Source organism: Lynx rufus, unplaced genomic scaffold (assembly GCF_022079265.1).
Source record: "Lynx rufus isolate CCGP_SWC_20201006 ecotype Redwood Valley unplaced genomic scaffold, mLynRuf1.p SCAF_31, whole genome shotgun sequence".
Taxonomy (NCBI): Eukaryota; Metazoa; Chordata; class Mammalia; order Carnivora; family Felidae; genus Lynx; species Lynx rufus.
In genome coordinates, this window is record NW_025814847.1 from 5,732,496 (window position 1) to 5,758,390 (window position 25,895).

General features: G+C 53.5%; 4 protein-coding genes across 8 annotated transcripts; all 4 read left to right on the forward strand.

The window, feature by feature from the left end:
- Window positions 1–8,738: 8,738 nt before the first annotated feature.
- On the forward strand, window positions 8,739–14,246 carry S100A3 (S100 calcium binding protein A3). 5 transcript variants are annotated; one of them, XM_047093059.1, is made up of 5 exons: window positions 8,749–8,810; window positions 9,590–9,743; window positions 12,337–12,356; window positions 13,392–13,537; window positions 13,904–14,246. In XM_047093059.1, the coding sequence occupies exons 4-5, from the start codon at window positions 13,397–13,399 to the stop codon at window positions 14,075–14,077; spliced, it is 315 nt and encodes a 104-aa protein (XP_046949015.1). In that variant the 5' UTR covers window positions 8,749–8,810; window positions 9,590–9,743; window positions 12,337–12,356; window positions 13,392–13,396; the 3' UTR covers window positions 14,078–14,246. The 5 variants fall into 5 exon arrangements, with proteins under 5 accessions (XP_046949017.1, XP_046949015.1, XP_046949014.1 ...); XM_047093058.1 differs by having other exon boundaries at window positions 9,590–9,721; XM_047093060.1 differs by lacking the exon at window positions 9,590–9,743 and having other exon boundaries at window positions 8,774–8,810.
- A 1,403-nt stretch (window positions 14,247–15,649) lies between these two features.
- S100A4 (S100 calcium binding protein A4) lies at window positions 15,650–18,028 on the forward strand. Its single transcript, XM_047092998.1, has 3 exons — window positions 15,650–15,691; window positions 16,596–16,751; window positions 17,731–18,028. The coding sequence occupies exons 2-3, from the start codon at window positions 16,611–16,613 to the stop codon at window positions 17,893–17,895; spliced, it is 306 nt and encodes a 101-aa protein (XP_046948954.1). The 5' UTR covers window positions 15,650–15,691; window positions 16,596–16,610; the 3' UTR covers window positions 17,896–18,028.
- Window positions 18,029–19,612: 1,584 nt separating this feature from the next.
- On the forward strand, window positions 19,613–23,280 carry S100A5 (S100 calcium binding protein A5). Its single transcript, XM_047093007.1, has 3 exons — window positions 19,613–19,757; window positions 21,173–21,322; window positions 23,011–23,280. The coding sequence occupies exons 1-3, from the start codon at window positions 19,710–19,712 to the stop codon at window positions 23,152–23,154; spliced, it is 342 nt and encodes a 113-aa protein (XP_046948963.1). The 5' UTR covers window positions 19,613–19,709; the 3' UTR covers window positions 23,155–23,280.
- A 1,021-nt stretch (window positions 23,281–24,301) lies between these two features.
- S100A6 (S100 calcium binding protein A6) lies at window positions 24,302–25,493 on the forward strand. Its single transcript, XM_047092891.1, has 3 exons — window positions 24,302–24,412; window positions 24,790–24,948; window positions 25,266–25,493. The coding sequence occupies exons 2-3, from the start codon at window positions 24,811–24,813 to the stop codon at window positions 25,398–25,400; spliced, it is 273 nt and encodes a 90-aa protein (XP_046948847.1). The 5' UTR covers window positions 24,302–24,412; window positions 24,790–24,810; the 3' UTR covers window positions 25,401–25,493.
- The last annotated feature ends 402 nt before the right edge of the window (window positions 25,494–25,895 follow it).

Genomic DNA, 25,895 nt, shown 5'->3' on the forward strand with positions numbered 1-25,895 from the left:
TTTTACTTGCTCATTGATGCCCTATACCCTGGCTGGCTCAGTTGGGGTGCTGGAAAATGAGGTCTTCCTTAGATCCCACCCCCTCTGGGCCCTGACTTTTCTGGAAATCTCACCAAGGCCAGAGCTGTGCCTTAGGTCCCAGACTTTGGGATTCCAAATACTGGTAAAAATTTGAAATAGTTTGCTGAAGTTTCCACCCCCCCCCATGACGATATTAAAAGGGGCAAAACCATCTACCATTGCTGTCATTTCATGAAAAGAAAGTCCCAACAAAGAAGGATACAACTTCAGAACAAAGGACAGACCTTGACATTCAATACTATGAGCAATCAGTTGTACTGGAATCAGCTCAAGAGGCATCAGTTAGTCTCATCCACCTGGCAGACCTTTGCATTGAGGACTTCTGTCAGGTTGCAGGCCACAGGCAGTGGCCCTATTTCAGCAAAGCTGTATTTCTTTTGATATTTGCTCTTAGATGGCTCTAGTTTGAGTTCATTCTTCTTCTGTGTGTCTCTACTGAAAACTACCAGGTGCTACTTCATATCAACATCCTGATTTTTTTCTACCGTTTTCCCTAAACTTGTAGCAAGGTTGCCATCTGTTCTGCACACTGTGGTGCATCAGGTGACAGCCAAATGCTTTGCCACCTGCTAACAAAGTCACTGACTTTCCAGCGGGCAAAGGTGAGGTCCTCATATTTATTCTTTCTCTCTTCAATTAATTACACATGTTAGGCTCGCTCTCTCTCTCTCTCTCTCAGTGGATCCCATTTCTAGTTACCAAATTCTCTACCAGTTACAACTGTATTCAGTTGTAAGGCACAGGAAACCTGACTGACAATGGCATAAAGAAATTTGCATTTAAGTGCCTTATAAAATAAGTCTGAGATTCAGAATTCAGACTCAGAGATGCTGTTCTGGCCCCCTATTGCTGCATTACATACCACCCAACACTTGGTAAATTAAAACAAATTTATTATCTCTCAAGGTTCTATAAGTAGACTGTAATCAGTCAATGGGGTTCTCATTTGGGACCTCTCATGCAGTTGAAGACAGATGTTGGGGCTGGAGTCATCAGAAAGTTCAAATTAATTCAGTTTCCAAGGTAGCTCACTCAATTACCCTGGCATTTGGCACCAGTTGTCAGCTGGGAGTCAGCTGGAATGCCTACCTATGACCTCTCTATGTAGCTTGGGCTTCTCAGAACATGGCATCTAGGTTCTGAGAGGAAGTGTGCCCAAAGTGAGCAGCCCAAGAGGCCCCAAAGGGGGCTATGAGGCTTTTTAAGATTTATCTCAGAAATCCAAGAGCGTCATTTCTGCTGCATTCTGTTGATCAAGTAAGTCATTATGCTGGCCCAGATTCAAGGAGAAGAGAATTAGGCCCCATCTTTTCATGTGAGGAGCAGTAGCATGAAGTTAACAGTGGCCATCTTTGGAGACTGTATACCATGGTCTGACTTCTAGCAACCATGTACAAAATGCAGTCACCTCCTTCCCCAAATCAACCTCATTAAGGCATCAATGTGAGGCCGAGGGGCTTGTCATCCATGTCAGGTCTGAATCTGGATGTCATCTCTGCATGTACCTCATCAAGAGTGGTTCTCCTTGACTTGAAGATCTATGAAGAACAGATTCAATACACAAAGGTGAGACAGGTAATAAATACTCCTAGTCAAAAAGAGTGGTGGTAGATTGAAGGCACAAAAGTGCCATTGGTCCATAGCAATTCTGAAATTGAGTCAGACACATGCCACCAGATTCTTGACTAGTGTCCAGTTCTGCTTCCTATAAGTGGTTCTTGGATCCACTCTCTTGGCTCTCGGTTTCATTTTCTTTAACTCTTTATTTTCTGTATGCAATGACTGTGTTTGTAACTAAGCGGCTTTCTCAGCCTTGGGCCTTCTGCCCAAGGAAGTCGATCACCCAAAGCTTCTTTTGTTTGAATTGTCTCTATCCCTTTCAGTCAAAGCTTATGTAATTCCTTTAAAAATGTTGTGGACTTGGGGTGCCTGGGTGGCTCAGTTGGTTAAGCCTCCGACTTCAGTTCAGGTCATGATCTCACAGTTTGTGGGTTCTGGCCCCATGTTGGGCTCTGTGCTGACAGATCAGAGCCTGGAGCCTGCTTCAGTTTTGTGTCTCCCACTCTCTTTTCCCCTCCCCCACTCATGCTTTGTCTTTCTCTCTCTCTCAAAAATAAATTTAAAAAACATTTAAAAATTTTTTAAAAAAGGAAAAAGGTTGTGGACTTGTGTATCAACTTATAATTCACTTAATTAGACAAAAGCCACATTTAACACCCTTAAATCTCTCTGAGACTGGTGCCTCCCTACCTTACACTGAGGGACAGGGAGCTGGGAGAAAGGCCCTCCTGTCTGAAACGGTCTAAGAGGCACACTTCTTTCTTTCCTTTCCTTTCCTTTCCTTTCCTTTCCTTTCCTTTCCTTCCTTTCCTTTCCTTTCCTTTCCTTTCCTTTCCTTTCCTCTTCTTTTCTATCTTATTATCTTAAATACAATTTATTGTCAAGTTAGCTAATGTACAGTGTATACAGTGTGCTCTTAGCTTCAGCAGTAGATTCCCATGATTCATCACTTATGTACAATACCCAGTGCTCATCCCAACAAGTACTCCCCTAATGCCCATCACCCACTTCCCCTCTCCCCTGCATCCCCCACCCGCAACCTCAGTTTGTTCTCTGTATTTAAGAGTCTTTTATGGTTTGCCTCCCTCTCTGTTTGAAACAATTTTCCCCCTTCCCTTCCTCCATGGTCTGCTGTTAAGTTTCTCAAGTTCCACATATGAGTGAAAACACATGGTATCTGTCTTTCTCTGGCTGACTTATTTCACCTAGCATAATACCCTCCAGTTCCATCCACATTGTTGCAAATGGCAAGATTTAATTCTTTCTTGTTGCCAAGTAGATTCCATTGTATATATAAACCACATCTTCTTTATCCATTCATCAGTAGATGGACATTTAGACTCTTTCCATAATTTGGCTATTATTGATAGTACTGCTATAAACATTGGGGTGCATGTGCCCCTATGCATCAGCACTTCTGTATCCTTTGGCTAAATTCCTAGTATTGCAATTGCTGGGTCATAGTGTAGTTCTATTTTTAATTTTTTGGGGGAACCTCCACACTGTTTTCCAGACTGGCTGCACCACGTTGCATTCCCACCAACGATGCAAGAGGGTTCCTGTTTCTCCACATCCTCTGAAATTCCACATGTATTTTCCTGAATTGTTAATTTTAGCCATTCTGACTGGTGGGAGGTGGTATCTCAGTGTGGTTTTGATTTGTATTTCCTTGATGGTGAGCCATGTTGAACATCTTTTCATGTGTCTGTTGGCCATTTGGAGGTCTTCTTTGGAAAAGCGTCTATTTGTGTCTTCTACCCATTTCTTCACTGGATTATTTGTTTTTTGGGTGTTGTGTTTGGTAAGTTCTTTATAGATTTTGGGTACCAACCCTTTATCTGATATGTCATTTGCAAATATCTTCTCCCATTTTGTCGGTTGCCTTTTAATTTTGTTGATTGTTTCCTTTCCTGTGCAGAAGTTTTTTATCTTGATCAAGTCCCAATAGTTCGTTTTTGCTTTTACTTCCCTTGCCTTTGGAGATGTGTCAAGTAAGAAGTTGCTGCGGCTGAGGTCAAAGAGGTTGTTGCCTGTTTTCTCCTGTAGGGTTTTGATGGTTTCCTGTCTCACATTTAGGTCTTCATCCATTTTGAGTTTATTTTTGTATATGGTGTAAGAAAGTGGTCCAGTTTCATTCTTCTGCATGTTGCTGTCCAGTTCTCCCAGCACCATTTGCTAAAGAGACATTTTTCCATTGGATACTCTTTCCTGCTTTGTCAAAGATTAGTTGGCCATACATTTGTGGACCTAATTCTGGGTTCTCTGTTCTATTCCACTGGTCTATGTGTCTGTTGTTGTGCCAATACCATACTGTCTTGATGATTACAACTTTGTAGTAGAGACTAAAGTCCGGTATTGTGATGCCTCCTGCTTTGGTTTTCCTTTTCAACATTACTTTGGCTATTTGGGGTCTTTTGTGGTTCCATACAAGTTTTAGGATTGTTCTAGCTCTGAGGAAAATGCCAGTGCAATTTCGATTGGGATTGCATTGAACATGTAGATTGCTTTGGACAGTATTGGCATTTTAACAATATTTGTTCTTCCAATCCATGAGCATGGAATGTTTTTGCATTTCTTTGTGTCTTCTTCAATTTCTTTCATAAATTTTCTATAGTTTTCAGCATATAAATCTTTTACATCTTTGGTCAGGTTTATTCCTAGGTATTTTATGGTTCTCAGTGCAGTAGTAAATGGGACTGATTTCTTGATTTCTCTTTCTGTTGCTTCATTATTGGTGTATAGACATGCAACCGATTTCTGTACATTGACTTTGTATCCTGCGACTTTGCTGAATTCATGTATCAGTTCTAGCAGCTTTTTGGTGGAGTCTTTCGGGTTTTCCATGTAGAGTATCATGTCATCTGTGAAAAGTGAAAGTTTGACTTCTTTGCTAATTTAGATGGCTTTTATTTCATTTTGTTGTCTGATTGCTGAGGCCAGGACTTCCAACACTATGTGAAACAACAGTGGTGAGAGTGGACATCCCTGTCATGTTCCTGATTCAGGGGGAAAGCTCTCAGTGTTTCCCCATTGAGGATGATATTAGCTGTGGACTTTTCATATATGGCTTTTATGATGTTATGTTCCTTCTATCCTCACTTTCTTGAGGGTTTTTATTAATAAAGGATGCTGTATTTTGTCAAATGCTTTTTCTGCATCTATTGACAGGATCATATGGTTCTTATCCTTTCTCTTATTAATGTGATGTATCACATTGATTGATTTGCGAATATTGAAACAGCCCTGCAGCCCAGGAATGAATTCCGCTTGATCATGGTGAATAATTCTCTTAACATGCTGTTGAATTTGATTTGCTAGTATCTTGTTGAGAATTTTCGCATCCATGTTCATCAGAGGTATTGGCCTGTAATTCTCCTTTTTAGTGAGGTCTCTGTCTGGTTTGGGAATCCAGGTAATGCTGGCTTCAAAGAATGAGTCCACAAGTTTTCCTTCCATTTCTATTTTTTGGAACAGCTTGAGAAGAATAGGTATTAACTCTCTTTTAAATGTCACAGAATTTCCCTGGGAAGCCATTTGGTCCAGGACTCTTATTTGTTGGGAGATTTTTGATAACCGATTCAATTTCTTTGCTGATTATAGTCTGGTCACATTTTCTATTTCTTCCCATTTGAGTTTTGGTATTGTGTGGGTGTCTAAGGATTTGCCCATTTCTTCCAGGTTGTCCAGTTTGTTGGCATATAATTTTTCATAGTATTTTATATTTCCCTGATAATTGTTTGTATTTCTGAGGGATTGGTTGTAATAATTCCATTTTCGTGATTTTATCTATTTGGGCCCTCTCTCTTTTCTTTTTGAGAAGTCTGGCTTCTTTTCTTCTTTCAAAAAACCGGCTCTTAGATTCATTGGTCTATTCTACTTTTTTAAAAATTCTATATTGTTTATTTCTGCTTCAATCTTTATTATTTCTCTTTTTCTGCTGGCTTTGGGGTTTCTTTGCTGCTTGTAGTTCTTTGAGGTGTGCAGTTAGGTTTTATATTAGGGATTTTCCTCGTTTCTTGAGATAGGCCTGGATTGCAATGTATTTTCCTCTTAGGACTGCCTTTTCTGCATCCCAAAGTGTTTGGACTGTCATGTTTTCATTTTCATTTGCTTCCACATATTTTTAAATTTCTTCTCTAATTGCCTGGTTGACCCATTCATTCTTTAGTAGGGTGTTCCTTAACCTCCATGCATTTTGGAGGTTTTCCAAACTTTTTCCTGTGGTTGATTTCAAGTTTCATAGCATTGTGATGTGAAAGTGTGCATGGTATGGGTATGATCTCAATTCTTTTATATTTATTGAGGGCTGTTTTGTGAGCCAGTATGTGGTCTATCTTGGAGAATGTTCCATGTGTACTGGAGAAGAATGTGTATTCTGCTGCTTTTGCGTGAAAAGAGGCACACTTCTAAAATTATTAGAAGCCAACTTGTTTATCTAGATCTATGAGACTTGTCCTTAAATCTTTTTAAGTCTCTACTTTGACTTCAGTTTTACCCCGATCTCTTTTTATTGGCAAGACCCTGGATTTGATCTTTGTCCTGAAGCCATTTATTACTTCGAGAGCCATTTGCTGGCTGTAAAGATTGTTTGGGGCCCTCTATATTTCCTTTAAAAAGACTGAGTCTTTTAGTTCATCTCTTTCTTCTCATATCATATTTTATCATAGGCATCCAGAAGAAGCAGGCACTTGCAACATTCCACCTAAACCTCTCCTTAGCTAAACCCATGAGTTCATTAGGTGCTCTTTCTGTTTTCCATATTACCATAGACAGTAATGTTCCCAGACATTCCACTGCTACATGACAGGGGTCACTTTTCTTTAGCTTCAGTAACACTTTCCTCACTGTCCTTCCAGTTATTACTTCTAACCTCCTGGAGGTCCGTGTAGCTTTCAGTCATTGCCTGGTCCCAAAGCCAATGACACGTGCTTCAGGTTTTTGTAATAGCAGCATCCCACTTTTGCAGGTCTTTGATGAAAGATTCAAGGAACCACCTCATGCTAACTTTCTACACTTTTTGTACCAATTCCTTTATCACTACATTTAGGTTTCCGTTTGGCCTGCATCCCAAGGTACATCAATGGACAATTAGACCAAATATTTTGTCATTTCATAACAAGGGTCCCGGCTTTCCAGCCTGCACATATTGGGTTCTCCTGTCTCTCTGTCTTCCCTCCTCTGCTTAGCCAATTCCACATTTTAGATTCTTTTACTTTAGAACTCCACTTTCAGATGTAAAATTGTCTATCCATTTGGAATTTATTCACCTATGAATTGCAGATAACCTGACCAATAATAGCGGCTTTAATTGTCTTATATAACAAGAAGTCTGGGGTGGGCAGTTCAGGGTTGGTTTAGGGGCACTAAGTGTCTTTTCATTTTTTTTCTTTTTTCTTTGTAACCTATAGTATATATGCTTTTCCCCTCTTGCATGCTGCTTCATGATCACAAGATGGCTGCTATAGCCCCAGGTTTCACTGTCCATGTTCCAGTCTGGAAGATAGAGGAAGGGTAAGATGTAGAAATCTTCCACTGAGATTTATTTTTGAGAAGAGAGAGACGGAGCATGAATGGGGGAGGAGAGAGAAAGAGGGAGACACAGAATCTGAAACAGGCTCCAGGCTCTGAGCTGTCAGCACAGAGCCCGACACGGGGCTCAAACTCACGGACTGTGGGATCATGACCTGAGCTGAAGTCAGACGCTTAACTGACTGAGCCACCCAAGTGCCCCGAGACTTTGCTTTCTTATTATGCAGGAAGTACTCTCTCCAGGTATTTCCACTTGCAACTCTTTGGTCATAACAATGAAATATGATGTAATATGGCTTAGCTGAAACCAAGTAGCTTTAGCTGGGTATGTTGACACTTTGAAAGAAAAAAAAGTTAAAAAAAAATTTTTTTTTAAATTTTCAAAGTAGGCTTCATGCCCAGCATGGAGCCCAATGCAGGGTTGAACTCATGACCCTGAGGTCAAGACCTGACCTGAGGTCCAAAGTTGGATGCTTAACCAACTGAGCCACCCAGGCACCCCTAGGTTTTAATAATAAGGAAAGAGAGGCTGGGCAGTTGCTTTCTTACTTTTCTTACTTCCATGGGAAAGTGTGATGCTTGCCAGACACTTAGAAGGAGCTCAGACTAGAACCCCGAAGACGGAAGGGAGCTGAGGGAGAAGGTACAGGGGACAACCTGCTGGTTCTCGTGCTTCTGCGTAACCATGTGTCTGGGCCAGCGAGGCAGGCTGGTTAGGCCCAGCGACAAGAAGACAGAAGCCTGCCTGCTACCATCTTGTAGGAGAGGGCCCGAGATGGAGAGAAACACTCCCACAGCTGCTCTCTCAGCCCCGTCACTAGACTCTCTCCACAGAGGAGGAAACAGGGAGGGAGCAGCGTCTGCAGTTCCTGGAGGTGTCCCTCTGCCCAGGCTCTCTGCTGGGCCTGTGGAGCACTGTCTCCTGGAGTCCTCACAACGGTTGGAAGAGGGCTGTGCTGGTAGTGACTGCACTTCCAAGAGGAGGGAATCGGGGCTGGGAGAGTCGAATAAGGAGCAGTGCTGGGACTTGACCCCGGTCTGTAAGAAAGGCCTCACGTCTACAGGACACAGGATACTGGAGTCAAAGGTCTTCCTCCCCTTCTTCTGGCTACGTCCAATGCCTTGGGGTTTGTGTGAAGGCAAGGGGACTTGGGTGATGTGAGAGTAAGTGAGATGATTCATTTTCAGAAATACCAAATAAAGCTGTGCTGTCTAGTTACCAATAGGTTTACAACCTATTGGAAATATGTATGAACCCCATCCCCCCAAACAATAGAGTCCCAAACCCTTAGACATATCACTTTCTGGTTCTTCTTCCCCTCTCCATTTTGCTGGCTTTGCAATGAGCATGAGCCGAAGAACTGGAGTCTCTGCCTCACCTCAAGGAATGTACATTTGTTCCAATCAGAATACTTTTTGTCTTATGTGGGCACAGGTGACTTCTGGGTAAGGCTGTAACCTCTGTCGTGCTCAGCCAATGAGGAACCGGGGGAGGCACTTACCTCTGTAGTGCTCAGCCAATGAGGAACCAGGGGAAGGACTTCACACTAGGAGGTAAGTTGCTGTAACTGCCCGGAGCTTGCCTGTCCATCAGACCTGCTCTTGCAAGAATGTTGGTTAAAGCCTTGCTTCACTGTGTTGTAAGTCTCCATGGTCCCTCCTTTGATTGGGTCAGTGGGTTTATTTCTCACAGGGGAGCAGAGTCCAGACCTTCTTGGTCTCTTGATTCTGAATCAAGGGGAAACCCGACTCACTTGGTGGTGGTCTGATAGCTCACGATGGATCCTGGCTTCTGCTGGGACTTAGTTCCCCATTCCTGGACTGTTTTGGCTGGTGGAGACTGGCCTCAGATGGCTGGGCATTAAATGGGGCTAATTTCTTTTGCTTCTGAGCATTTGACACACTAACAAACGCCAGACTTACCTAGCTGGTCGCAAGAATCCTCTCACAAAATCTCTGCTGAGGCAGAGCAGGAGGGTCCAGAAAATGGCACTGTTCAGAGGACCGTTGGCCAAGTTACTTCCCACCTGCTCTTGGAGCTACAGCTGGAAGGAGAGCCCCAGGAGAGCCTCACTTCCTATCGGGGTTTGCTGCCGCCTCAGCCTTTGCTCTTTTGGGTCTACCCTTGACAGCCTATTGACCCTCCAAGAAAGAGGTACTGGAGTCAAAGGTGGCTTCTGAGACCGGGGAATGACTGAAATGGGGCTCCCCATGCTCCTAGCTTCAGGTCACATGGTCTCTCCACCAACTCACTGCTCCCATCTGGGAAGTGGGCACAACTGGCATTGACTTGGCCATCAAAAGCGGTAGCAGGTCTAAGCCCCACAGGCTCTCCTTGGTCTCAGTTCAGACAACCCCAGCAAAGGTTTCTCTGGCTGCAGCCCCAGTAATCAAACATTCCCTCCTCACCTCCCCACAGGTGGCTTAGATGATGAGAAATAACTCGCATCAGAGGGACAACAGCTCATGGCTCCGTGGGGCTCGGGGACTGGGAGTGCTTACCCTGTCCCTTGGGCCCAGGTCCTTCTGGAACAAGCACTTGAATATCCAGGTGCTCTTTATTTCTCCTTGAGGTGAAGAACCAGACACTGACCTTCAGAGGGCAATGCAATTTCCCAAGAGCCTTTCAAAGGCTGTGGTGATAATAGTGGGGGCAGTGGAGGGGGAGGAGGAGAAGGAGAGAGAAGGGGAGAGGAAGGAGAAGGGGGAGGGCATGGGGAGAGGGGGAGGGGGAGGGAGAAAAGAAGAGGGGGGAGGGGAGGAAAGGAGAGGGGGAGGGAAGGGGGGAGGGGAAGGGAGGGAGAAGGGAGGAGAGATGGAGGGGGAAGGGGAGGGAGAGGGAGGGAGGGAAAGGGAGGGGGAGGGGAAGGAGGGGAGGGGGAGGGGGACAGGGAAAGGGGAGGCAGGGAAAGGGAGGGGAGGGGAGGGTGAGGAGGGCAGGGAGGGGGAGCAGGGAGAGGGAGGGGAAGGGGAGGGAGAGGAGGGGGAGGGTCAGTGCTGTAGGGAGTCCTTCCAGGTCAGAGGGCATCTCTCCCACCCTCCCACCCACAGGTGGGGCAGAGACTCACCTTCTAGATGTGCTGCCGTCCTCAGCAGCAGGCTCCAGGCCTGCATCACCAGCTGTGGTGAGGGCTCCAAGGCACAGAATCAAGTGGACCGTGGAGGGTGGGGAAGGAGGAGCATCGAGGGAGCTGTGCCCGCCCCCGGGGTGAGCGCCCGCCCCTCCCCCGCAGCGGGCAAACAGGCGCAGCCTCACTCGGGGAAAGGGGCCGCGGGCTGAGGACCCCGCACTCGGTGCCAGCCCGCCACCCCCCTTTCCCTTGGCACGGATACCACCAGCCTGGCCTACGTTTGTTTGTTGTCACCTGTGTCCCCCATTTGGTTGTCATCGCCACAGAGCCAGGACGAATCTGTCTTGTTTCTGAGCACACCCACGGTGCCTCAGACAGGTGACTTAAATAGTTACGTGAATAATGAGTGGCTCTTAGGCCTGCCACTTGTTAGGTATGTGACCTCAGGCAAGTTACCTACCTCTCAGTTAACATCTGTGCCCTATGAGCAGGCGCTGCGTGTGCGTTTTGTACACACGGACTGACGTGAGCCCCGAAGGAGTCCCATGAAGCAGCCACCATTATTACCCTTGATCCGCAACAGATAGGGATGTGAGGCCCAGAGGGGTGGAGTGACCCTGCTTCAGCTCTGCCGGCAAGGCTGGGGTATCACAGGCTGGAGTCAGTGAGTGGCCTGGAATTGGATTAGCTGCTGGTCCCCACTTCTGTCCCCCCTGCTCCTCATAACCTTGCCTATAAAACAGGGCTAATCACAGCTCTCCCTTCCCTCCCCTGCTTGTTCCCTTCACCTGCAGGGGCTGAGTCCTCAAGGAGATGATGCCCAGGCTGGGCCTGGATGCTGGGCGCCCTGGCTGAGGTCAAGGTGTCGTGAGATCTGGGGCTGCCTCCACAAACAATAGGGCTTCTTTGGAGGCCTGGGTGCTGCTCTCCTCTCCCCCTTCCCACCCTCCTCTGGGTGTTGGGCTCTCGTGCTGTGAAACAGGGAGGGGTCTCTCAGGCTGGGGCATGCATGAGGGCACAGAGAAGTGATATGGAGGGATTTCCACGTCTGATAATTTGGTGCTTTGTGCCTGCTCCAGCTAAAAATAACAAAAAATGCTGGATGGAATTAAAAAATAACATGTTTCAAAGCAATGAAGAGCTCACAGGGCAGTAAGAGAACGCTGAGTCCCAGAGGTGAGCAGGACACCAGGGCCCCTCATGCCCTGAGAGCACTGGCCCCACTAAGCCAAAAGGACCTTTGGTTTCACAGTCTGTGGAGTGAGGAAGACAGAGCCTGAAGCCCAGCGTTCGTTGAGGAGAGGAGACACAGGGGCAGCCCCCGTGATGCTGGGACCCCAAAGGGCTCCACACTCCAGCTAGAGCCAGAGGAAACCCAGCCCCACCCCATCGGACCCTCCCGGAACGGAGGGCAGGACACAGACCTCAGGCTGTACGCACAGGGGGCCGTGCAGGGTCTGAGGTCACTCGCGGCACTTGGGGGCCGTGGGGGCCGCAGAGGAGTCAGCATGACCGTGGAAGGGCTCTGGCGGCAACTTGCCTTCCTCTTCCTCCAGGCCCGCTGAAGAAGGTCTCACACGGGGGAGAGCCCTTCACAGCTGAAAGTGACCAAGGACACTGATCCAGAGGCCAGGCAGGGAGGGTGTCTCATCCCTCAGTGTCCTCACTTGTAAATGGGGGGGCTAAGCAGATGTTTCCAAGATCCTCTTTGGCACAGGGGTTCCCTAGGGCTGAGGCTAAGTGTGCCCCCACTTTGCACGCTTCTAGGGTGCTTGTTCAGAGTGAAGAGGTGGGGACGGATGTGAGGGGTTAGCCTATCTCCTCCAACGGGCGCTGGAAGATCAGGGGTGGGGTGCTGCGCCCGGTCCCCAACTCTGGGGGCAGGCAATGAGGGGGTAGTGTCTGTGGCCCAGACTTGGCCTTTGATGTGTGCATGGATGGGGGGGTAGTGGGGCTGGTAATAAGGGCCGCCAGGGAAGGAGGCAGGGGAGCCCCTGGGGGCATCCTCAGCTTGACCTACTTGGGCCCCCATAATTGCTTCCTTCCTTCCATGGGAGAGTACAAATAGGGATGTCCTGTCTCTTGCCTCCTACAGCTGAAACGCCGACACCAGTGGTGAGTGCCAGCTGCTTGGGTCCTGCCCTGGATTGGGTGTTGGGCAGTTCGGGGTCTGTCTCCTGGCCCAGGTCTGGGTCTGGGGGCAGAGTGATGAGCACAGCAGGGACCAGAGAGGTGAGGGCAGTCAGATATGGTGGGCTCAGGGGCTCTTTGTACACTCAGGGGTGTGCAGAGCTGAGGTCTGCAGGGGTGGGGGCCGCGGGCTAAAAGCACTGGTGTTGGCTCCCTTTCCATGTTGTCCCCCACCCCCCCTCTTCCTGCTGAAGCCTGAGACAGGCCAGGGCTGAATCCCTCCAGTCTCCAGGCACCCAGCTTCCGAAAGATCGAGCGCGGTGGCATCAGCCCGGCTGGCAGGAGCCCCGAAGGGCCGCTGAGCACCTCTGAGGTTGCTATTCCCTGGGTTTGTGGCCCTTTCCTCTACTGAGAACCCAGACACCCTGCGCCACAGGGCTGTCACAAAGGGACCGCAGCCCCCAGCCATGCGCGCCTCTCACTCCACAGGGCCCAGCAGAGGGGAATCAGGGAGAGAGCCCTGGCACTGGCAGCCGTGCTGCAGACTCCTGTCCCCTGGGGGACCGAGCAGGGAGGCCCTGGGCTCCCCTGGGAACAGCCCTGCCTCCCCTCCGGCTGTTTCCTACAGAAGGAGCTGGGATCCTTTAGGCCAGGGGGCTGTGTATCTCATGGGGTGGCTGGGGCTGAGCCCTTCCTGGGTGTCAGGGATGCCCAAAGGCAGAGAACTGGGGAGTCCTCAGGGATCCCCAGTATGGGGGTGCAGTCAGGGGACAGGGCACTCTCCCTGAGAAGTGTGCGGTGATGTTAGGGAAACGAGACCTCTGCCGGGAGAATAACAGTGGGGGCAGTAGGGGGAAAATCAGAAGGAGAGCTTAAGGGAGAGGGCTGCTCAGAGGAGGTGGAGCTTGTGGGGCTGGAAGCCGAGTGGAGATTAAGACAGGACTGGGAGCAGACCCTGGGAAGCGCAGAGGGCAGAGGTGCCCTGGGCTCTGGGGTGAGTCAGCCCTTGTTCTCCCACAGTGAGGATGGCCACACCTCTGGAGCAGGCGTTGGCTACAGTCGTGAGCACCTTCCGGAAATACGCAGAGCTCTCCGGGGGCAAGCACGGGCTCTGCCAGGCAGGGCTCAAGGAGCTGCTACAGAAGGAGCTGCCCACCTGGACCCCGGTGAGCCCCCTGGGGGCCCAGGCTGCAGGGCACCACTGCCTGGACTCTGCAGAGGCAGGGCTGGGGACAAGCCCCCGGCAGGTGGGGTACAGGCGAGGCTGTGGGCCCCTGAGTTCTCATCCGTGTTTCGGGAAGACAGTCACTGGACCTGCTGCTTTGCAGGGCTGCTGGGAGGACTGATTCACAGCACCGTGGAGAGTTCCTGACACGTAGTAGGCACTCAGCAGCCAGCAGGGGGGTCTGAGAAGGAGGGTTCACGGGGCACTGAGGTTCAGGGGAGGTGTGGGACCACCCAGGAGGGGAGGGTGGGGTGGTGGCACGCTCTGTCCTCAACCTTCCCCCCCCCCCCCCCCCGCCGCTGCACAGATGGGGCTCCGAGAGTGTGACTACAGTGCATTCATGAGCGTCCTGGACACCGACAAGGACTGCAAGGTGGACTTTGTGGAGTACGTGCGCTCCCTGGCCTGCCTCTGCACTTTCTGCCACGACTACTTCAAGGACGTGACCCCCGTGACCCCCGTGACCCCCTGCTCCCAGTAGGCTCTGCTCCTGAGGACAGGGGTCTGCTCGGGCAGAACCTGTCCCCCCACCCCCGTCCTGCACCTCCAGCATCCCAGCTAGAGAGTCACAGAGCTGCTGCCCCCTCCCACGGCCGTGACTGTGGTGGGGAAGGGCACATTCAACCCCTAATAAAGTGCTGGTGTCACTTGGTCTGGTTCGCTCCTTCTGGGAGGACAGCCGGGGCCTGGGGCAGAGTCTTCCCTTCTCTCTGGTCTCAGGGCAGGTGTCAGCTTGGCAGCAGCCTGGTCTCCGGCTCTGGCAAGAGCGGTGGGGTCAATACAAGGACAGCGTCCAGGGGCCTTGGAGGGTTCTCTTTCTCCGTCTCTCTGGGGTCTTTGGAAGACGGCTGTGCTCACCACTGTACCACCAACGCTCTCTGGGGTCTTTGAAGAAGAAGCTCCCTTGGGCTGCCAAGGAGGACGCCAGGGCATCCGTTCCCTGGGGACAGAGCTCAGTCCTCTGTGAGGCCGCTCTGAGGAGGAGGGTAGGGGTGGGGCGTAGGGGTGCGGCGGGCTTGTCCCTGCCTGGCTGTGGGAGTCCAGAGAGCAGAACTAATAGGATTAGGGTGTCTGAGGTCTGACTGGGGTACTGCTCCTGGCCAGGGAGGCGTGCCGCGCCCTGCATTGGAGGGGGAAGGGGACGCCTGGAGACAGACCCCGCCCCTGAGGCTGTAGCCACATGAAGGTCAATTCGGGTTCGTACTGCACTGAGAAGCGGACCCGTTCTCCGCCTTCCTTGTTTTGTGGGATTGCTCCTTTAACTTTGCACCCCGCTGTGCATGCTTCACCTTAACACCATCCCAGCTCCAGAGGCCCCCTCCCCACCACTCTGGGTAGCTGCAGTCCGGCCCTGAGCCCTGCACCTGACTCCCACTCCATCACCGCCTCAGCCGGGACCTTCGTCCACTGACATGCCTGGGATGGTCCCAGCAGTGACTTTGGGTGTTGGCCTGTTGCTCCTCCAGACTCCCAGCTCCTGCCCTGGGCCTCACTCAGCATGTCAGAGAATCCTCTAGAGAGGGGAAAGGCAGCACGGCCACTGAGTCTGGGTGCCCCCCCCCCATAGTTCCCGGGCAGCCACATTTCTAGGGCACATTTTGTTTAAGGCTTTATTTAATTTATCCTTTTAAGCGGGCTCCACGCCCAGTGTGGGATCACACAACCCCGAGATCGAGAGCGGCACACTCTACCATCTGAGCCAGCCGGGCGCATTTCCAGGGCAATGTCTCGCTCACCACCCCGTACCCCCTTTTCTAGGTGCCCAGTGGGACCACTTCCTCCCTGGCCCCCACACCCACGGCACAGACTTCTTCTGGCTCCTGAAAACTCAGGTTGTGCCGGGCCACTGGGGGGGTGCCCACTCTCCTGAGAGCCCTGCCTGTGTGGGCTCCCCATCGTCCAGTGTGCCAACCCAGGGCAGGGAGCTGGGTTTCCAGCAGGGCTGGTGGAGGGGCCGCAGGAGGACGGTCTCTCCCTCTTCCCCAACCCCTGCCATGGGCAGGGCCTGGCCAGGGTATAAATAGCACAGACCGCTGGGCTCTCCCCACTCTTCCTCTCTTCTCACCCTCTCTTCTCGTCTCTTCCTCTTGGCCTGGTGAGTGGTGGCCTCCCAACTAGCACACAAGGGTGTCAGGCCGAGGCTGGGGCAGGACACAAGGGTGTCAGGCCGAGGCTGGGGCAGGCTGGGCAGAAGGAGCGGCTGGTGGGGGCCAGGTGTGCTAAATGGGTCCAGTGTGAGATTCCGATGTGGAGGCCCTGGGGTGTGTGTGTGGATGTGCGTGCACCTGTGTGCATGCATGTGCAAGAGGGAAAAAAAAAAAACCACACAAAAAAGAAGTGCAGGCGGCTGGATCTGACCTAGCTGAGCGGTACTGAGATGCTGGCTTTTGCACATGCTGTTGCTGTAGTATGTGATGGTGTGTGTGTGGCATGTGGGTGTGCACATCGGCTTGTGTTTGCTGGTTGCACAAGCCTGTGTGTGTACACTCGAGTGTGGGGAGCCAAGTGAAGGCAACTGTGGCCGTTTGTCTGGTCGTGTCCTCTGAGCTTCTGCCCTGCACCCGGCAGCCCAGCCAGAGGCAGCTGGCCTCCCCTCCCCTCCCCTGCATCCCTGCCCCCGCCACTTCACCCTGCCCCTCCCTACTCTAGGGCTTGGTCGCTGGTTTTTTCCGCTGCAGGCCCCTGGGCAGGCCTCCAGCAACACCAGGGTGCGGCTGCTGTGGTCACGGGAGGCCTGAGTGAGGGGTGGAGCCGTCTGTTCGAGAGGCCCAGCCTGAGGGAGGCTGGGGAGTTTGCTGCCTGAAGCATCCGCTTCCCACTGTGCACCTTCCCCACCAGGAGCTGAGCCCCACCGTTCTGGGGTCCTCCTCTGGTGGCAGCAGAGTGTCATCAAGTGCTCCCTGAGGGATGGGAGTGGGATGAGACATTCTGACATTCTGAACACAAAGTTGAGGGTGCGGATGGGGAAGATAAGGGTGTCTCTGGGACCCTGTCCTCAGATCCTGACTGCCACCATGGCGTACCCCCTGGAGAAGGCTCTGGATGTGATGGTGTCCACCTTCCACAAATACTCTGGCAAGGAGGGTGACAAGTTCAAGCTCAACAAGTCAGAGCTAAAGGAGCTGCTGACCCGGGAGCTGCCCAGCTTCTTAGGGGTGAGTGGCCACTGCCTGGGAGTAGGCCCCATGTGCCCCCTTCCCCACAGAGGAGGGGCAAGGCCTGGGTGGGGGCTGTAGCCACAGCAGGCATCTGTCACCGAGATGGGGAAGTTGGGGCAGAGAGCTTGCCCTGACGGCTTGGTTGGAAACACACTGAGCACCTACCACTCTCTTCCTAGAGCCCAGCAGGAAGAGGGCTGGGATTGTACAGGTAGGTTGCGGACCAGACTCTGCCAGGTGCTTTGCACAGCTTAACTGAAGGGAAACAAAAGCTCAGAGAGGCTAAATAACTTCCCAAGGTAGGCAGAGTGCAAAGCCGAGACCCGCGAGTCAGGACTGTCCTGTTGCCATCAGTCCAGCAATGAACAATTTTTGAGTCTGGCTTGTGAATGTGAAGACACAGTTATGGAGACACATGCTTACTGCGCCCCCCTGCCCCCGCCCCCAGCAATCACAGATCCCAGCTATATCAAACTTTATGCAGTTTATGCGTTACTTTCTAGGTGCCTGAGTAGCTCAGTAGGTCAAGCATCTGACTCTTGATTTCAGCTCGGTCATGATCTCATGGTTTGAGGGTTCAAACTCCGCATTGGGCTCCGTGCTGAGTGTGGAGTCTGGTTGTTATTCTCTCTCTCCCTCGGCCCCTCCTCCCACTCGTGGTGTCCCCCCCCCCCCCATAAACAAATAAACATTGTACATTTACTTTGGTGACTATTGTCTGACTGGATTCTTGAAACAACCTTGGGGAAGACACTGCGGTCCCCCTCTCCAGCTGCACCCAGGTACTCAGACTTCCTCACCCCTCGGGTTGACCTTCTGTGGCCCCAGCTTAGCCCCTGAGAGCCCAGAGCAGAGCACCCAGGGCAGGCCTCCTGGGAGTGGCTGCACTCCTGTGCCCCCACCTGGAGATGGAACCCTGGTCTGCACTCGGCTCCATCCAGGCTTTGTGGTTCTACCTGTCGCCTCTTCCTTGCAGAAAAGGACGGATGATGCGGCCTTTCAGAGACTGATGAGCAACTTGGACAGCAACAAGGACAATGAAGTGGACTTCCAGGAGTACTGTGTCTTCCTGTCCTGTGTCGCCATGATGTGCAACGAGTTCTTTGAAGGCTTCCCGGATAAGCAGCCCCGGAAGAAGTGAATGCCCGTCATGCGGGTGGGGGGCCTGCCAGCTGGGGTCTCACCTGTTGGCAGTGGCCACAGGGCCTCACCCTGGCTCCAGCAGGTGTGTGCACGATGTGGATAAGTTCAATAAAGATTCTTGGAAGCTTTGAGGCTGATGGTCTGAGACTCTGAGTATGGGTGGGAGTTGAGGGGCATGTGGGGGTGGGGAGCCCTGGCTGTTGGCAGCTGTTTTGTGCGGAGCCAACTAGTGAAGGAAGGAAGGGGTGAGTGGAAGGGCGTCCACGTGTGTGTGTGTGCGTGATGGAATTGACTAAGGGGCCGAGGGCAAGGAAAAAACCCTCTAAGACTTGGAACACCCCAGCTGGGGGGTCTTGGCCAGCGCACCGTCTCCTCCCACCCCAGCCTCACCTCTGGAGGGACTGAGGTCACATCTGCTCCTGGCTGGGGTCTGGAATGGAGTTTGGGCATGCCTGGGTCAGGGGGCGGGGGGAGGGCTGAATCAGGAGGGCCCTGCCCTGCCAGGCCCTGCCACCCTTGGGAGGCCACACCATGGCAGCAGGCTGAGGATATCACCCTCTCAACCTTTGTTCCTGCCCCCAAAACCGTGGGCTGAGGGCTGTTATCACTTAGGATCCTGGTCCTTCAGAGAAGGACAAAGGGCCTCAAAGGGGCGACAGGAGGGTGGAAGTGAGGGGGTTGGGGGGTGACCATAATTTTTGAGATGAAATTCCAGACACATGATCTGATAAATGAAATGGGAATTTTCCTTCCCCCAGAAAATATCAGTCATGATGTTCCTTCCCTTCGGATTAAAGGCTGGTGGGTAACTGACCCCACACTGCTGGCCGCCTGGGTGGTCTGGGGGCCTTTCAGAAGGAGGCGGGTAAAGGTCGTGTCCAGCAACAGGGGATTTTGGTTTTCTCAACCTTTCAAGCTTCCCCTTTTCTTCTCATTACATTATGTTTTTCTCTCAAGTGTCAGAGGAGTGGGGCAGGTGACTCAGATGTTCCCTGAGTGCGACTGCAGAGGCCCGGGTAGGATTTTGGTCCAGGAAGAAGCCTGCCTCCTCCCCTTCTGTCTCCCCCTGGCTGCCGTCTGCCCTCCGGGGAGCCTTCTCCTGCATCATCTCTCTGCTTCGGAAACTCCTGTTGCTCAGCGACCAGTCCCTGTGGCCTCTGCAGGCCTGCCAGCTGGGGCGGGGGTGGGGGGGGTTGGGGGCAGCGAGGAACACCCAGGCAGGCCAGGGGGAGGCTGTGGCACCCACAGGCGCGAGCCCCTAGTCGGCCAGCTCTGCTCTCAGAGAGAGAGAGGGAGAACAGAGGGGGGAACGATGTCCCTCCTGCGATTCAGGCAGCTCCCCTTGACTCTTGCCCCATTCATTCCTGCACCCTGAACCTGCAGCCTCAATCCGCAGCCTCTACCCATCACTGGGCCCTAACTCTTCCTGGGTCCCTTCCCTGTCCCTGATTCTAAGTCTCTGACAATTCTTTCCCACGAACACGAGTGAGGTTTAGAAGAAATCATTCATTTAAAAGCCCTTTAAAAACCTTAGGCTCCATACTTGCTAATGACCTTGACCACGCCCTTGGCAGGAAACATCTTCCCTTCTGACCCATCTCAAGGTGTATCTGCTCTGCTCCTGGTGTGGGTGGGAGGGCCCCAATGTGGAGAGTGACTAGGGCATGAGGAGATACGCTGTTTTTGGCCCATGCTTCCTGGCTCTTTTTTCCAGGGATTTTGGTTTCTCTTCCATCCTGTTGTCCCATCAGATTGTGAGTGGTGATCTGTGGTTGGGAAAACAAAGTTTCTGGGACTGACGATGTGTGTGCCATGATGAACCCTACATGCTCCCTTCACCTCTGTTTGGAAACCAGGAAGGTACTGGCAGAGGGGTTTCTCCCCAGCCCCATCCCAAGAGGCTCTGACTCCGGCCTTCTTAGGTCCCTGCCTTTCTCATTGGCTCTTTCCTTCCCCTGGTTTCCTGGGGACCAGAGCAAGGGAATAAAGGCAGGGAGTAGTGGGAGGGGGACTGTTTCTGCTGTTGTCTGCCCTCTCCTTTCCTGGTGAGTCCTTCCTTCTCACCTCCTTGCTCATCCGTACGGTGGGGCAAGCTGGGCGTTGAGGCCAGTGGGTGACAGGCTGTGGTGACCACCAGCAAGGAAGACCTGGCCTGATGAGTGGGCATGTGCTCAGGAGGGAAGGCGGAGCCTGGAATCGTGGCTGTCAGAGTTTCTGGAGAAGCGGCTCTGGGCACCGAGGTGTGATCAGAACCGCCAGGATGCTGTTGCAGACGCCCAGAGGCCCTTCCCTCCGCTGTGGTCCTGGCTGAGTCTCCTGGAGCTGGGGAGAGGCTGAGGTTTTGGGGTGGTAAGAGGTGAATGACAGATCCAGTTCAAGAATCAAAAGGTGGGCTTTGGGCTGAAGGCAAGAGCCAGCTGCCTCCTCCTTCTTGCTCTGGACTCCACACAGATTTACCTGGCGTCCCCAGGTTCCTTGGGTGTTGTCCCTTTCTTCAAGTCTGGTGGGGAGTGGTTTTCAAGTCTGAGTCATGGGAGCTCCAGCTGCCGCTTCCCCTGGTGGGCATGACAGTGCTGAGGGACACAGGGGACCCATTCAAACCCAACCTCTGGATCCAGCTTTCAGAGTGATCCTGGAGATTTCAACAGTGCCCGCCCGCCCCTGCCCCACTGTTGGTCTGTGTGTGCAGTTCTCAGGCCAGAGACTGGAGACCAGCTGGACAAGTCGGATGACCTCTCCCCAGTGTCCTGCTGAGATATTATCTCCCAGTTCCAGCCCCAGCCCCCTCCAAACTCTGGACTCTCTCTTTGCCCTGTCCTCCACTTCTATAATGGGACACTCCCCACTAACAGGTGATTCAGGCACCCAGGCCGAGGAGGGTGATTAGGGTGAGGGCTGCCTCTGACAAACAAGTGCCCAAGCTAGATGGGCCAGGGACCCTTCTCAACTCCATCATCTGCCTCCAGTTCATCTTCTGGGGAAGTCCTCCTGTCACCTGCCCCTAGAGCCTTCTTCCAGCATCTCCTAAGCAGGAGAGTGTGTAGGCTCCTTTGGGGGATGGTTAGTCTCATCATCCCGGCTCTTCCAAGTTTGCCTTGGGTCTTATCACAACCTTCCCTGGCACATTTGGGTCCATTTGTTGGTAGATTTCTGTCTCATCCAGGGTTCCAGTTTCTGGTCCTTTAGAGAAAGGCTTGGAGCTGGGCTGGTGATGGGGAAGCAGAAGGTCCGGCTTCCGGAGGATGGTGATCCTCTCCTCCCCCTTCACCCTCCAGAGCCACACACTGATGGAGACACCTCTTGAGAAGGCCCTGACCACTATGGTCACCACTTTCCACAAATATTCGGGGAGAGAAGGCAGCAAACTGACCCTGAGCAGGAAGGAACTCAAGGAGCTGATCAAGAAGGAGCTGTGTCTTGGAGAGGTAGGTGACCTCACCCCCACCCCAAGGCCCAAGTGCTCCCTGTATACATCATGGGGGAGGAGGAAAGAAGGGGAAGCACCATATCACTGTCAAGGTCTCCCCTCCTGTGATGTTGGAAGCCCAAACTACAGGGACACACATCTGCCCTCCAAGTGCTCTAGTCTCAGCCAGGAGCAGGATAGCTCAAGGGAACCATCAGAGACCTAAAGCAGAGTGTGGACATCTTGGGCCAACAGATGCAAGAGCTCTATGCTGGGAGATGAGTTGTGTTTCACTGGGAAGGAGGAAGGGTGGTGTCCAGAGGGTGCATTACATTCCGTGTGAAAGTTTAGAAGTCAGAGAGCCTTCTGTGTTGAGGCCAGGCCCAGGCAGCCATGGAAGAGCCTTTGAGAGGGATCATGGGGGATGAGGGGCATGGGTGTCCAGCTCGAGCTGGGTTCAACTCAAGGCCAGGGCCTGCACCTGACTCTCCATGTCTCCAGGACTCCCAGCTGGCACTGACACAGGGACAAAAGGGGTCATTCTGCTAGTTGTGACCCAAGGTTGGAAGGAGACAGATTGCTTCTTGCCAGATGGTGAAGGTGGGAGGTAGCTGACCAGGGTGGGTGGGAGTGAAGGCCTATGAGGAAATTACTATATTATTTTTACAGTTAAAAAAAATAGAGGCTCAGAAACATGATCCAACTTGTCCGAGGACACTAGTGAGAGGCGAGTACTCCCTTTTCCCTTGAAAATCCAGGGTGGGGTCCTTTCTGGTCACATCCTGAACCTTGGTGGACCTCCCCAGAGAGACTCTCTCTGAGTTTGGCCCTCTGGGCAGCGACTGGAGCAGGTGTGGGTATCACTGAGCCTGCCCTCTGCTTTCCCGCCAGGTTGTCTGCATCCTGGAGTTAATGAGGGCAAAGGAAGGGGCACGGGTCCCTTAGGGGTTAATTACAGGGGGACAGAAGCCCTGGGGGAAGGCCTAACTTTAACAGGAGCCCAGACTGGGGACAAGGATCTCGTCACAGAGAGGCTGTTTCCATCTCCATTTGTCCTGATGTCTGTCTCCCGTGGGAAAGCGGGAGCTGGGGGCAGTGAAGAGGGGAGGGCAGAGCGTGTCTGTATTTTCTTCCTGTCCCACCTGAGGGCCCTGTCTCCACCCTCTTGGCGGAACAGGGCTGGGAGAGCAAGGGACCGGACAGGGTGTAGCTGAGCCAGGGACTCCAGTCCACACGGCTGGGCTGCAGGCTCTCCCCGCAAGGGAAGGCTGGGGCGGCCGCTCGGATCCAGCACGTTGATCTCAGGACGTGTTGTCCGGGTCGGTCCTCGACTATCCTCTATGGGGTAAGCCTGAGACTTGGATCATGCTCAGTACCATGTGGTCACCAAGACATTTCTGCTAGACATTGTATAAAATCTAGAGACTGTTTCTTTGGATGGTGGAAAGTGTTGTGGAAAAGGGAGGCTGGACGGGCTTTCCTACTGACATTTGCTTAGATTCAGGAGTCAGACCACTGAACCCTTGCATGGTTCCAGGCCTGTGCTGGGTGTGGGCTGGGGGAGTCTGGGGGTCGAGATGTTCAGAGTGCTGCTGACCCCGCTGAGGGTCACCCTGAGGCTACCCCGAGGGGGTGGGTGGCACAGTGCAGTGGTGAGGCAAGGCTGGGCAGGGTGGCTGACCGGACCCTCTCTCTGGGCTCTCTAAGAAGATGAAGGAGAGCAGCATTGATGACCTGATGAAGAGCTTGGACAAGAACCGTGACCAGGAGATCGACTTCAAGGAGTACTCAGTGTTCCTGACCACTCTGTGCATGGCCTACAATGACTTCTTCCTGGAGGACAGCAAGTGACCAGAGCTCAGCCCCTTGCCCGTGGCCTCTGTAGCTCCTCTCACAGACCCTCTGTGGACCCTTGCCCTCCTCTCCCTTCCGGACAGACCCTGCTTCGGCCTTCCCTTCTGGCAGGGGAAATAAAAATGTTTGATTCCAGGCTGGTTTTGAAGATATCTTGTCCACCTGGGTTGGGGGTGTGTGGCACAAGGCAGAGCCTCTCTTCCAGGGGGTTGAGAGCCTCTGGGGTTAGGGTCCTGGGCTCCGCCCCTACTTCCTGCCCTCCTTCAGTGTGGATGTCACTGAGTTTACTGGGCTTCCAGAAAATGGGGAAGTTGGCCCAGGTTTTCACTGGCTTCCAAGAGAAAGCTAAGGGAAGAGCTTGGGGAGGGGCGGGGTGGGGGTGGGGGAGGCTGGGGTGTGGCTCCTGAGTGCAGCGGTGGGCAAGCCAGTCCGAGGCCACAGGAGGCCACCCTGACAACACCCTTGCCAGCCCCCTTTCCTTCTCCCCCAATTCCCCCTCAGCAGCAAGCTCCTCCCCCCTCCCCCCCCCCCCCAATCTGTGGGGTCCAGTGCTTTCTGCTGTCCCCACTTCCCTTTATGAAAGTCCTTTCTCAGGAGAAGATCTGGAAACCTTTTCACTGGAGCGTAAATAACTAAGGCCAGGGCCAGTGTGCACACAAAGGCGGGTGGCGGGGGGGGGGGGGGGTACTGCAGGTGGGATTCCAGGTAGGGGGGCGCGGAGGTGCGGAGGGCGCGGGGGCGCGGGGCTGCGGGGCTGAGGGGGTGCGGGCTGAGGGCTGGGGAGGAAGAAGGGTTGTGAGAGTGGTGCTGGGAGTTCTGCCGAGGCGTGGGCGCTGTAGATACCTTTAAATCGAATCCCGCAGACCCCTGGCTGCCCCCCTCCTTCATCTAGGGCTGATCCTGAACACCGTCTGGGGACCCCAGCCCCCTGCCCCGGGGGCTCGATGTCCCTGCATGCAGCGACCTCCCGTAGGATTCCCGTTCTTCCACCGGCTCTTCCAGCCCCGGAACCCGGAACAGCCCCGGGCAGGAGGGGGGGCCCCCGGGGGTGTGTGGTGTAGACGGCTGGCGCCCGGCGGGCCTCGGCGGAAGGGTGGGGTGGGGGCGGGGCTGGCCTGGGGAGGGGGGCGGGACCAGGGGGGAGTTGCCCGGGGCCCCGGGGGTGGGCTCCGGCCCGCCCGGCCTCCGCTCCCCGGCCGCTAAAAGGCGCCCTGGACGCCGCCCCGCTGGTCGCTCGACGCTGTCCGGCCGCGCGGTGAGTGCCCTGGGGTGAGTCCGGCCCGGGGCCGGCGGGGCGGCTTCTGCGAGTGCGCCCCGGGCTGCAGGAGGGCGCGCCCCGGGAGCGTCGGCACCGCGTGTGTGCTGCCCCCCAGTCCCCTCCTCCCCAACTTGCGGGACCCCTGGAGGCCGGGTCTCAGCTGGTGCCCCGTTTGCGCCCCGACCACCTCTCCTCCAGGACTGAGGTCCGCCTCTCCCAGCCTCCCCCCAATCCCTCCCCCCCCCCCCCCCAAGTCCTGGGCTGGCTCCTGACTCCTGCGCGGCTGGGCAAGGCAGTCCCAGGCGGGATGGTGGGGGCCGAGCTCTGGGGTATGTGGGAGGGTGGGAAGGCCCTGACCAGCCTCTCCACCCCAGCTCCCAGCCCAGCGCCCAGCCATGGCATGCCCCCTGGATCAGGCCATTGGCCTCCTCGTGGCCATCTTCCACAAGTACTCGGGCAGGGAAGGCGACAAGAACACCCTGAGCAAGAAGGAGCTGAAGGAGCTTATCCAGAAAGAGCTCACCATTGGCCCGGTGAGTCTCCCCCCCCCCCCCCCCCCCCCCCCCCGGGGCCCCAGAAGCAGGATCAGGAGAAGGGGAGGTGCCATGGGACTCACAGGTATCCACGTCCTGGGGCCCGAGTCGCATACCTGACTGGGACGGTTGGTCAGCCCTCCTATGCAGCCCCGTGCTCACTGTCCCTGAGTAACTCTGCAGGAGCGAGCAGTACAGCCAAGTGACCCCGAGGTGGACAAGCCAGCACAGGGCCACTTGTGTGAGGGAGGCGGAAAGGGAGAGAACCCAGGGCTCTCACCATTGTTGAGTCTGGATTTCCCATTCTAACATGTTAGAAGCTGCAGGATGCTGAAATCGCAAAGCTGATGGATGACCTTGACCGGAACAAGGACCAGGAGGTGAACTTCCAGGAATATGTCACCTTCCTGGGGGCCTTGGCTTTGATCTACAATGATGCCCTCAAGGGCTGAAAATAAATCAGGAAGGTGGAGACACCCTCTGTCGGTCCTAAGTCAAATCCAGTGGTGGGTAATTGTTCAATAAATACCTTTTTTGGTCAAGTTTTCCTCTGTCCTGGCTTCCTAGTGATTTGTTCCCCTCGGTGCTGCACCAGCCATCATACAGTTTGCTCATGGTCACCTCTGAAAGTGACTCAGCGATGTCCCCTGCCTGGGGCCACCCTAACAAGCCGCTACTAACTCATAAGGTGCCTTTACATCAATTAGAAAAGGGTCTCACTCGGGGCGAAGACATCTTAAGGAAGTCCCCAGTAGAGGGTCCCCAGCAGAGGGGGTTCTGGGATGGGAGTGCCGAAGGAGATGGTTCCTGAGCCAGGCTGTGCTAGGTCCAGAGTGGGGCAGACATAGTCTGGCTGGGGTCCCTGAACACAAAGCTGTTTTGTTCTGAGTGTGCTGAGGGGAGAAGGGCCGTGGGGTTGGACCCATCCACTTTCTCACCGCGGTCAG